Source organism: Lissotriton helveticus, chromosome 5_1 (assembly GCF_964261635.1).
Source record: "Lissotriton helveticus chromosome 5_1, aLisHel1.1, whole genome shotgun sequence".
In the NCBI taxonomy this organism is placed as follows: Eukaryota; Metazoa; Chordata; class Amphibia; order Caudata; family Salamandridae; genus Lissotriton; species Lissotriton helveticus.
The window spans coordinates 2,049,409,543-2,049,422,596 of NC_136065.1; the positions used below are offsets into that span (position 1 = coordinate 2,049,409,543).

At 44.6% G+C, this 13,054-nt stretch overlaps 1 protein-coding gene across 2 annotated transcripts in view; it reads right to left on the minus strand.

The window, feature by feature from the left end:
• The window catches only part of LOC144756261 (complement factor B-like), a 457,893-nt gene that overhangs the window by 100,375 nt on the left and 344,464 nt on the right, over nucleotides 1-13,054 (minus strand). For both annotated transcript variants that reach the window (XM_078645906.1, XM_078645904.1), the window contains exon 16: nucleotides 2,069-2,201. In XM_078645906.1, the coding sequence (XP_078502032.1) occupies nucleotides 2,069-2,201 (133 nt within the window). The remainder of the gene's footprint in view (nucleotides 1-2,068; nucleotides 2,202-13,054) is intronic.

The window sequence follows — 13,054 nt, forward strand, 5'->3', positions numbered from 1 at the left end:
AAGACGTTTGCGTGGGAAGTGAATCGTACTAAACGTCATGCGTGGTAAAGACTTCGTAGTAAATGATGTTTCCCCTTCAAAACCACCAGCACCCCTGCTTATCTGGCAAACAAGCTCACTGTTTCTGGTGGTTTGTGGCACACCTTAGTCAAGAAAATGTCAGACTGAAGACTAAGAAGTGTAAAAAAACAGCCAGCAATTCCTTTCCATCTATGCACCCAGGATCTGCAGTAACATCTTCAGATCCATCTAGGCTGCCCAAACTCTGCTCCCATTTACAAAAGAGTTGAAAACACCCATCTTGAAAGTACACTACATCACTGTGCATTAAAAGTACCCTCCTGCTACCAGAATCCAGCTATCTCTCCAACCTGTCATTGACTGCATGCTTGCCTACAGTGTGCTGCTTTTTGGCTAGATTTGTGCAATACAAATACTACTTACATGCACACATTCATACACCCCGATCACTGCACAGACTTTGTGACCAGTGGTGTGTCATGACTTCAGAGCACAGCTCTAATTTTGCAAAATCGATAATGACATGATGCAACTGCAGTTTGCTTGCTTGTCACATCTACAAGAGAAACAGAAATGAAGGCAGAAAATAATGTTAATGGGTGGTTGCGGCAAATCTTTCCGAAGTCCTGCCGAGGACATTTGTCTCCACTGTAAACCCTCATCCTTTACTCATCGTTAATCACAGAGAGACAGACTCCTCATCCTATACCACCACTCATCCTGTACCTGTTTTTACTTACAAAGGGATACCCTCTTCATGATGTTATCAATTTTACTTTGAGGGAGACTCTCATCCTGTACCCACCCTTTAATCTCAGAGAGACAACCTCCTCATCCTATACCACCTCTCATCCTGTCCCTGCTTTTACTTACAAAGGGATACCCTCTTCATGATGTTTTCACCTTGACCAAATTTCTACAGATTCGACCACCAGACTGAACGTCTCTTCTCGTTTACCAAAACTTGGGGCAACGATACTCTTTTGGGAGAGGAGACATATTTAAAAAAAATCCACAAAGAAAACAAAGTGGTACTCTTTATTACATGCCCTGAAGAAGTCTCGTGGAGACGAAACGCACCGCGTTGGCTATGATTTTGTATTGTGTTTTTAATGAAATCGAATGAAGTATCATCAAAAAAAGAATAAAAAAAGAATACTTTTCTCATAAGAATTTGGAGTTGGTAATAATTTCTTTGGGAGATTACTTTATGTCTGATTACTACCAATATTGATACTGCGATCTATTGATACTGTTGTACTTTAACTGATATTAACTTTTACTATTTGGGTATGTGCTGAGCCTTTCTGTATCTTGTGTTTTTGGTCATTCAAAATTGTGGGAACTAGGGGGTCAGGTTCCTAGCTCTTGCACTACCATATTTGGCCATATTTTAAAACATATATACTTACTGGTGCAGGCCTTGAGTGCCCTGACCTTCCATTTTGTGCTTTATGTATTCACCTTTACTGTGAGGGAGACACTCATCCTGTACCCACCCTTTATTCTCAGAGAGACAACCTCCTCATCCTATACCACCACTCATCCTGTACCTGATTTTACTTACAAAGGGATATCCTCTTCATGACGTATTCACCTTTACCATGAGAGCGACCCTCATCATGTATTCACCTTTAGTCCCAGTGACAGCCCCATATCCTGCACCCATCTTAACTCCTGAGGCACAGGCTCTCATCCTATACTCACCTTTACTTACATAAGCAAACCCCTTCATCCTGTACCCACCGTAGCTCACAATGGGTAGCCTCTCGTTGCATATCCGCTTTTACTCGCAGAAGGATACCACCTCATCAACCAACCGTAACTATCAGAGGCACAGCCGCTCATCCTATACTCACCTTTGCTCACAGAAGGACATCCCTTCATCCTGTAACTACCTAAGCTCATAGTGGGCCAGCCTCTTGTATCTCCACCTTTACTCACACATGGACACAGCTTATCCTGTCCCCACATTTGGTCACAGAGAACAGTCCCTCATCCAACGGCCTTTTATCACACTGAGACACCTCTTTAATGATGTACTCACCTTTACAAGTGAACGCGTCAACATGAGGGTCTGTTCCACCAGTACACAAGAAGCGATCTGTCACCACTTCGCTGACATCTGTGACATTGACGTAAAGGGGGGCTTTCAGCGCATCCCTGCTGCACACAGGTTTCTGGGGAGGAAACATCATTACAGGATGTCATTAACAAAACACTGTCCATCTTTAAAACTTCTGTGACATACGCACCACCCCCAGACCAGCAAATTGGGCATGCATTGATGATGGCTGAGGCATAATTCATAGAATCCGGAAGTGAAACTACTGTTTCACACTTGCATTCTCACTTCCTAAAGTTTGTCTCATCTCATTCCTGGTCCTCTGTCTTAGCCACTCCCAGCTCTCTTTTGATTCCTTACTCTCTGCCTTGAGGGTCACCTTCTGAAGGCAGCAGCAAGACACGACTTAGGCTATCGTGTGTGTTACAAGCACAACATGTTTTGCCTCCCTCCATCTCAATTTCTCACCTTCCTCTCCCCTGAAATGGTAGAAACAAAGAGTCAGATGTGAGGGATACTGTAGCAATCAGAAATCTGGCCACACCACCTCTAAATCTCTCTTGCTCCCCCTCCTAAGCTCTGTTTAGGTTATTCTGGGACACACTATACCCTTAACAATTGCAATAGTTCCATCTAACAGAGTTTGTACATCAAAGGAGATGATCAATACCTACCTCTAACTTGCCTGATCCCCCCCTGCCTCCAATCCTGCACTGCTCACGACCCTCCTGCCTGTTGTACTCTGCACTGCTCATGTAATACCACTCTTCTAATTCCACTGGTAGTGCCAACCATTATGGGTTTTATAGACACCAGCTTCCTGCTCCCCCTGGTCTTACCTAAAATTATCAAGTCAGGCTTCTCTCAATCAATTTTTTCGACCTTTAACTTTAATATCTGTTTGTGCCCCAGAGGGTGTAGGTGACATGCTAAACATTGCTAGAAGTGCCTACCTGGGACCTCTTTCAGATTTGTCACATAAGCTGCAACAAATTCAAAACTCTCTATTCAGAACCTTGGGCTGCCTAAAGAGGACTCAACAAGCGAGTCCTAATGTGTGCTCTGTACCCGCTGGGGGTGTGGGAAAGTATTCAGTATAAGCCCCTTTACATTGTTCATCACGCCGACCTTCTATGTGGCTGCAAGACACAACAAGATGCTGGAAATGCTCAGCTGCCCATTGTTAATTGGACCTGGACGGTGCTGTTGGCCTCTGCCTACCACCCTGAGAGTCTCTACGGGCTCTCCCGAAATGTACAAGGGGCCTTCTAAGTGTGCTTGCATGGTTGTTTGGGCAACAGTAGAAAGTTTGGAAACTTTTGAAAAGTTTTCCTCCAGAGCTGCAGGAAAATGTATCTAACTGGCAGTATCATGGCATCTGATTGAATTTCGCCTTTCTCCCACCCAAGGCACCCAACACCTTCGATTATACAGCGGAGACTACAATTTCATTAGCAGCCCGCTTAGTGAGGATTTTTCCTCACAAAAAAGTGACAACGTCTTTTTGACTTCCAGACTTTCATCAGGCCCAATCCAGTTATATCTGTCCATCGCGATCTGCCTCAAATTTTGCACTTAGGTGCCCATCTACCACTTCTATAGGCTATCTATGGTGCGATTTGCAAATACGTGTTTACAAATTCATATATCCGGTACCCCTCTTGGATTTATGTCATTTTGGTATCAATTTTGTTACAAAATCTTTCTCTTTATTTTAAAATTGGTTGTGGAGTTTTATTGTGTTTTGTCTGACTTTTTCTACTAGTATATGCACTGCTTAAATACTTGCCTTTGATTTAAGCCAGACTGCTCTGTGTCACGCTTTCTGGGCTGAGCATAGGTCTATTTTTGTGGCATCTAGCAGGTGGGTGGCCTTATCCTTTGAGGTGGACACCTGTCCACCCAAAATAGCAATCAATCTACTTTCCTACATGCTGGCTTTAAAACTGAGAAATATATGACATACTGTTACATCAAAGAGTACCAAAATATACTGGGTGTCACTGGGGATTGACATTTGCATTTTAAAATTGAAGTAATTTCACAGCCTGCAAGAATCGGAAAATCCTAGGTACTCACAAGGGGACCAACGTTTGAATACTAAAATTGATGTGATGTGAAAGATTACTTTGGAAATCCAAGTTTTCTGCTTGGTCATCCTGGATTTTCCGCCTCGTGCTGGATTCTATATTTTTGCTTGTTTTAAAACTCTGTGCACTTTACACCTGCTAACCTGTGCTACCCTTTTAAACATGGTCCAATTGACATACGCCTAATTGATGTATTTAACTTACCTATAAGTGCCTGGGATATGGTATAAGACGTACCCATGGTCTGTAAATAAAATGTTACAAGTGGATAGCAGCACTTATTGTGTGATTCACTAAAGCGACAGCGGAAGACATGGCTTCAGGCCTACCATTGTAGACTGACTGCAACTGTGTAAAAACTGCAATTCAAGTAGCCAAAAGAAACTTTAACAGGTCAAAACCTCCCTTTGAAATATTAGGTTCCTTTTTGCAGGCCTTGTAGCCCACAAACCAGGGTGCATGGTGTTAGAAATGGGGGTCTCTAGTTGGCAATGGTATACACCTTTGTCCAAATAGGGACCCTTGCTTCTAGTCAAGGAACGGGGGATACACTCCTGAATAACCCCTGCTCACCCCCTTGGTAGCTTGGCACGAGCAGACAGTCTTATCTCAGAGGCAGTGTGTAAAGCATTTGTGAGCACATACAGTAATACAGTGAAAACACTATAAATGGGCACCTCACCAGTTTAGAAAAATAAGTAATCTTTACTAGACTTAACACAAGACCAAACAACAGAAATCCACAATACAGTATCAAGAATATGACTTTAAAATGGTAGAAATAGCTTGGTTCAATGTAGATGGAAAATGCAACACTTAACTCTCAAAGTACCTTGGATGCATCACCCAAAAAAAAACACAAGGGTCGCAGAGAAGGCGATGCGTCTGTTCATTGCTTCGGCGGAGGCAGCGCACCTGTTCCTTACTGCTGCACAGGGGAGGCGATGCATCTGTTCCTTACCAGAGAGGAGGCGAAGCTTCTGTTTCTAACCGTAATCCGGCGCGATGCAACAAGATGGTGCACCGAAGCAATGCGACACTCGGGTGAGATGCGACAAAATGGCGTCTTTGATGCGATGCAACAACTTGGATGCGATGCGTGCACGCCCGACGGCGGTGCGCTGAAATCGATGAACTTTGGAGCCGGGACAGGCCCTGCAACATGCTTCTCTGGGGATGCGACAGCGGCATGCTTCAATGGTGATGCTACACGCTTCGTTTGCGATGCGACGGCACGCTTCTTCGGCGATGCGATGGCAACTGCTGCGGCGGCGACACGCTTTTCCTCGTTGCGTCGCGCTTCCAGCTCCCAGCGACACGTAATCTCTCAGAGGGCCCAAACAACAGCAGGCACCTCACTGCAGGTAGAATTCCCAGCAAGGGAATTCAGGGGGAACTGGTAGTGAAGTCTTTGTGTCCCTGAGACTTAGGAACAGGAGGCAAGCTCAGCTTCAAGCCCTTGGAAATCTTCCTCAACATAGTAAAAGTACACACAAAGTTCCTTTTCTCATTCCCTTGGCAATAAGTAACCACTGCAGGCCAACCCCAAACAGCAAACAGAACCGGGGCAGTCTCCTCCTTCAGTTTCCTTGGTTTCTCTCCTTGGCAAAGGGTTCATTTTAGTTCCCAGAAGTGATCTAATGTTCTGGGGTCTGGGCCCCAATATTTATACTGCAAAATCCTTTGTTCTCCGAAGGCAGAGTGTCTGTACCTAATCAAAACCAGTTCTGTCCTCCTGGGTGCAGCTTCCTGGCAGAAGGTGGAGACAGCATTGTTTGAGAGGCAGACCTGGCTCAGGTAGCTGAAAGGAAATTACCTCCCCTTACTCTCTATTCTATGAGGGCTCAGGTCAGTGAAAGTAAATCTCCTCCCCCTACTCTCTATTCAATGCAGGTCCTATTCAACCAGCCCTGACCCATCAGACTGCTGGAGCCAAGGCCCTCTCCAGCACCCTTTTACTCACAAACCAGACTTGGAATAGTCAAACCTAGCAGAGACATACTGGATGGTTAGGCAAGAAAATAATTACTTTCTTAAAGTTGTATTTTCAAACACAGGATGTAAATATCACCCTCACTACAAGATGTATTTTAACATTCTGAGTTCAGGCATACTAAACCTGAATATGCACCTTGTTCCCTGGGTCAGTTAGAATTATAAGATGTTATAATCAAACTGCCCATTCTTGCCTATGGGAACAGGTATTCTTGCAATAGTGAAAAACTAAATTGGATGTAATTCACTATCAGAACATGTCACACACATCAGGCCATGTCCTACCTTTTACATACAATGCACCCTGCCCTTGGGGTGACTAATATGTCAAAAAGGTAAGGCTTAGGGATTGTCAAGTATGTGCACTTGCCAAGTCAACATGGCAGTCCCAGACTGCACACAGGCCCTGCAATGGCAGGCCTGAGCCATATTTGGTGCTTCTGTGGGTGGCACATCCAGTGTTGCAAGCCCACCAGCAGCATGTGATTTACAGGCCCTGGGCACACATGGTGCACTATACTAGGGTCTGACAAGTAAATCAAATAGCCAATCATGGAGTCACTAACCCATTACAACAATTTACAATAGGGAGCACTTGCACTTTGGCACTGAATAGCAGTGCCAAAGTGCCCAAAGCATCTAGGCCAGCAAAAACATAGCTAAAACACAGGAGGTAGCAGCAAAAAAATGGAAGGGAGAACCACGCCAATGATGCCAGGACTAACACATGGTATTGACAAATAGGAAATGTAGATATGTGACAAGTACCCAAAAGCATTTTTTCCACTATGACAGACCTAGCTGTCGTATGTAGAAAACCAGAGTACAGATTAAACTCCTAATGCTGTATTCTGGGAATGGGACTAGTAAATAAACAAATGTTAACCCTTTCGCTGCGGCGGCAATTCCGCCGCAGCGCTAAGGGGGTTGGGGGGCCACGCGGCGCTCCGACGCTTGTGACGGAACCGCTCCGTCACGCCCCTCGGGTGGGCTGTGCTTGTGACGGAGCGGCTCAATAGAACGCGCCGCGCAGGCGCATAATCAGCACCGCGCAGGCGCGGCGGCCGTGACGGAACCGCTCCGTCACCAGCACAGCCCACCCGAGGGGCGTGACGGAGCGGTTCCGTACCAAGCGTGGGAGGGGTTAATAGTTATCAAAAATCTGACTCAATGATGAGGTTGGATTTTTATTAAATAGTAAGGAATGTAATTTTAAGACATTTGCCCTTTCACTGTCTCCAGCTTCCTCCAGCCTGTACTTTGCCTGAATAAAGTGTGAATGGAGTGTCAAATTTCCTCTCAGAAGCTGCATGATAGGTCACTGTGGCTGACCTGAATGGATAGGAAGTCCTCCTTTGAGCTTAGCAGAAAGGTGGTGAATGATTGCATCTTTTTTGACATCTTAATGTCAAATCTTGCTTGAGAGGTCTGCTAGCTTCACACATAACACTTACACTGGGATCTCACGGGTGAGCAGCACCTACATACAATAGATACTGAAGCAACCATGTCATATGGCACCTCACCTCCTTCTGAGGTGAAAATAAATCATTGATGGTATTGGAGAGTGGTGCCAGTTTAGCTCTCAGTACTGTAGCTGGCTTGATAACCCTTTGGCAATCGCTCATACATGTATATTCAATCCATATTTTGGGTACAAGAACCTGTGCAAATCTACAAGTCCCAAGGAGCAAACCAGCCATTCTGTAGCAGGATCTCATTTCTTACCACGGATTGTGGTCTATGGCATTTTTGACTTTAACCATGGTTGGATGCCATAATACAAATGTCATAGACTTTCCATTGTTATAATCAAACTGTGATTCAGAAAACTTGACTAATAGTATTGCAATGTTTCTAATCTTCTTGAACACCACAATTTATGTTTTTATTGATATTAATGTTTTTTGTTAGCAGTAGTATGTATACACCACCTGTGAAACAGATGTATTACTGTTAGTGTTGTACCATAGACAAGCATAGTTCGATACCTCCCTCCCACAAGCATCACGGGAAGCAAGAACTGTGCATTGATGCAAATTGCAGCACAGCACAAATAGCTTGTGATTTGGCTAGTAAGACTGAGAGGAGACATATTGTTGGAGAGCAGTCTGAAGGGGTGTGTGACAAGCTTCTAATATCCATGGACGTGCATAGTGGCCATAGGAAATTAAGTATATTTTCTCAAAAACGTGAGATAATCACACTAGATATTAGGTCTTTACTAATGCTCTTGTTATATGATAATAATTGATTGTCACCTTTTGTACACTGGCACAGTGACTGGAAATAATTTGTAGCTATAACATTGTGTGTCCCTTGACTTCTCAAGGCCAAGTGGGAGCACACGAACAAATAATCCCACTAGCCCACAACCGGCTCAGCGAGAACCCTGTTTGTCTGCTCTAGATTGGCTCACATGCTGTGTCCAGAAGTCTAGGGGCTAAGAGACATCAACTGGGTAGGCCAAATCCTTTTCTTGCATCTTGTCCTTTGAACCTTGAAAAATAACCCCAGCTGCTTCTACCACAGGTCTGGATGGCAATTTGGAATAGCTCCTGCTCCTTGCTGTTTCCCAGCACCCACCAGCAAATAGGAGGATTTGGACCCAAGACTGGGATCTTGTTCTGAGGCTACTGCCTGATTATAAGTGGTTAGATTTATTTACACCAGGTTTTTCTAGTTGTTAAGTAACCAGACCTGATTTTACTGTCCAGTAATTTTGCACTATAAAATGGCATGAGGCTTCAGCTAAAAACCTAATCCTAGTTTTTTCTTTCTAACAGAAGGAACATATAATTCTCATGATGAGAGCAGATGGAAAATGTTTGCTTTAACTCACAGAGAATTGGGAATTCCGTGTTGTGTTACAACCAGGAAATTGTTGCGATTCCTGACTTCATGGGGTTTACCTTGTAATTGCCTGGCACTGGGGCAGATTTAGAGCATGTAATGGTAAATGTGCATGCAAATCCCCTGCGGCCTCAGTACCTTTCATAATGTGTTAGTTCCAGAGGAGTTAAATCTATCTTCAACTAGCATGTGCCATTTTTAGTGAGATGGTTCCCATCTAATTACTTAATCTGCACCTCTCTTGAAAGTTTGTCAACACAAACTTCATGTATTACTGTGGTAGGAATTGGGGTTTCTAAAGGTTCCTCAGATCCTCTGGGAGATAACTTTCTTTCCAGAAGAAACATTTCATTCTGGTAAAGAAAGACAATTTTACCCGCCCAACCAATAGATGTTTACTGTTAATGGCCATGTATGTCACTGGGTGCGGACTGAGATATATCTCTGTATTAAAGCGAACAATGCTTTCTAAATCTTCCATTACCAACGCTTCTTGGTCGCTGTCACTATTGCAAAGGCTGTCTCAGTGTTTTTTGTAAATTACCCTTGGAGACACAAAGGCCATATCACATGCAAGGCATCATTCCCAGGCACACCAACTACCTGGGAAAGGCATGTTGAAGCATGTGCTGCTGTAGATCACATGCTTTGCACACTCCTGCCAACTAGTGTTGACCATGGTTGGTGGAAGTTGTCTTTCTTCAAAGATATTTTCAGTCTCATGATACTCCATGACTCCTCCATAAAGCTCACACTACACCAAGACAAAGAGTATAAATCTGAATCTTTTTTTCCACTATCTATTTTGAGTGTGCTTCTAGACCTCTGGGACCGTGGAGCTACAGTCAAGATAAGGACAACTCCAAGGAACAGAATCCTCAGCAACAACATCAAGAGACCCATCTTTGAAGACACAGTTTATAATATTACCCAGATCAGCGGGGTTCCTTTGGCTACAGTTCGTATTATAATGGTTCAAGGGGCAGGGAAGCATTATGGGGTAAATGCGTTGGACTAATATTGGTAATAGTGAGAGTACTGCTAGTCAGTGATCAGTGGGGAGCGTGCACGCATAAGTCTCACGCCCTCAGAGCATTTGGAGCAGTGGAGCTGGTTGTCAGTTGACCGTTGCTCCAAGACGGGGACACAGGACGATTACGTAGGACACACAGACTTGGTCAAACACAAGATGATGGACGGAGAGCTGAAACTTTTCAGACACTCACCCCCAGTCAAAGATATGGGTGGAACCCATCCTCGTTCTTTAGCTCACTTCACCACCCCAATTCAGACCCAGCCATAAGCAAATCAGTCTTGTCCCCATTCCTCATGGGAACAGTCTAGCCCGAACTGCCACGCCAGGCCTTCCCTGGACTGGAAACAAGAATCCTGGGACCGGTTTCGGAGTAACACCCCTCATCAGCCAGGCTAGCTTGAATCCAGTGGCAAAGAGAGCAAGGGACCCACGTCTTGGCATGCCCTTCCAACTTAGGGAAACCCAAGGAGATGATGGACGGAGCGCTAACATTTACAGACACTCGCCCTCAGTCACAGATCTGGGATGAATCCATCATCATTATTTAGCTCACTTCGCCACTCCAGTTCAGATCCAGCCATATGCAAATCAGTCTTGACCCTGTTCCTCATGGGAACAGTTCAGACCGCACTGCCATGCCAGGTCTTCCCTGGACCGTAAACAAGCATCATGGGACCGGTTTCGGGGTAACACCCCTCATCAGCCAAGCTAGCTTGAATCCAGTGGCAAAGTGAGCAAGGGACCCATGTCAGGGCATACACTGCCCTGCCAACTTAGGGTGACTAAAGCAGACACAATTTGAACCAATCATCGTTCTTTAGCTGGTGTTCCATCTGAATACCTATCTTGTATTGAAAAGATCTTATGTTCTATTTTGTCTCTATTGGATAAATCTGTGCTAAGTTCTGATCATATACTGGAATTGATGTCTTCAATTTTGTTTGAAGTGCAGAATGTAAATAAGATTTACCCTGTTAAATCTATACCAGCAGTGTATTCTCCTTTAGAATCATCAGAGAACTATAGCCTCATACTGCCAGTGCCCCTTAGAGGGTCGAGAAACACTTTAGTACAAGCTGGTATACCTCTCCATCTGCTGCCTCCCCCAGAACCTGCAGGTAACCTTGAAAATGAAGAGTTCTGTTGAAATACGTTTTTTTGGGGATTTGGATACATGCTACTCCCTGGGAATTCCTAAATTGGAGATTTTTCACGAAGGGTTTGAGAAAAGGCACTGGAGAAGTTGGGAAAGGAAGTGGGTCCGTTTCACAGGCTGGTACGTGATGGGAGGGTGCACCGTCAATTGCTAGTACCTCTTCTGCCCCGCATTATAACATGTTGGGGGTCTGTGGTATGAAGGAAGGGGAGAGGGACAGCCCTACAAGAAATCAAAAGAGCAAGAATTAGAAAAAGAGCCACTAAAAAACAAGAGGATTCCCCAGACGGAAAGCTAGAGGGTTACACTTTCCGAGGATCATTAACGCCCAGTATGATATACAGAGTGCGAGGGAGGGAGGAGAATCGAACTCTCCCTCTGATAGGGGTATTTCCAATGTGCTTACTACGTTGCATATGGCTTCAGCAGGGATGGTGGGGTGCTCTGCAGTGGTGACGACTTCCCCAGTTCTGCTGCCTCCTTACCCTCAGGAAGTACAAAATCCCTCAGTTGGTTGAGACTCTGGAAGTGGAGGGAGGAATGAGTTGTGGGGTAAATGCAGTTCCAGTTTTGCCCTAAGTGCAGTTCCAAGTTCCTGTGGTCAGCCCATCACCTAATTTGCAATCTTACCTCAGAACCATGTGGAATCAACCTGCTCAGCCTGCAATGCTTCAAACACAAAGAAGTAAATTCACTACAGAAGGAGAGACACTTGACACATTATAAAATGCAGCATTGCGATCCTACTGCGTTGACACCGGTCTTTAGACTCGAGGATCTAGAGAGGACTTATTTTGCAGAGGAAGGATGATCTGGATAGATGGCAGGTCAAGAAGAACATAGGGGCATATTACCAACGATTAGCGATATTTATCGCTAACTAGGCTTAGCAACAAATGTTTTATCGCTAAGCATCGCCGGAAATTATCGCTGAGATAACTTGTTATTAGCAAGGTTTATCTCCAAAGTGATAAATATTCCAGCTATAGCGTGAATATCGCTGAGAATACAGCGATATTCACGCATTAGCGACAAAATGCTCTTAGCCATGTTATCCACCTCCCTTTGGATAACATGGCGAAGAACTGGTCTGAGCAGGCGTTAGTTTTTGGAGATATTCGCGCTTAGCGTGAATATTTCCAACGCTACGCCTGCCTTGTTAATAGGCGATAGCGCCGTTATCGACTGCTTTCAGTCGCTAACGGGTTGGGTACGCCCACTTTGCATGTCATTAGCGATAAACATCGCTGACATGCAAAGCGGGCCCCAAACCGGTCGCTATCGCCTAAAAGCTGTCGCTAACATCAGTTAGCGACAGCTTGCTAATGGGGCAATAGAATTATCGCCGCTTAGCGGCCGAAAACGGCCACTAAATCGGCGATAATTGTCTATCGACCCCCTTGGTAATATGCCCCATAGTTTCAACACTTCTTCTGTCTCTGGAATGAAGGAACTTTTGGGGCTCAACGAAGCTTGCTCCCGGAACAAAGACAACACAGAGAACACCCACTCCTTGCACAACAATCATGAATTAACACTGGAATAGGTGGAACTGATAGTTAAGCTTACTAAATACAACCAAAGAGACAAGGAGTAAACCAGGAGGGCAAGATCATCTCTAACACCAATATCTGTTGTCTATTATACGCAGGTAAGACTGCCTTCAGGCAGGTGCATACCAGCATCATCCTCCGTAAACATGGTTGGCTAGTTGTCTTTGGGTTCCATTAAGAGGTCCAACAAAATCTAACCAATGTCCCCTGCGATAGTGAGCCTCATTTCAGCCACTGGCTCATGCTATGTATAAAAAATATAGTAAGACACTAATACTGAAAAGG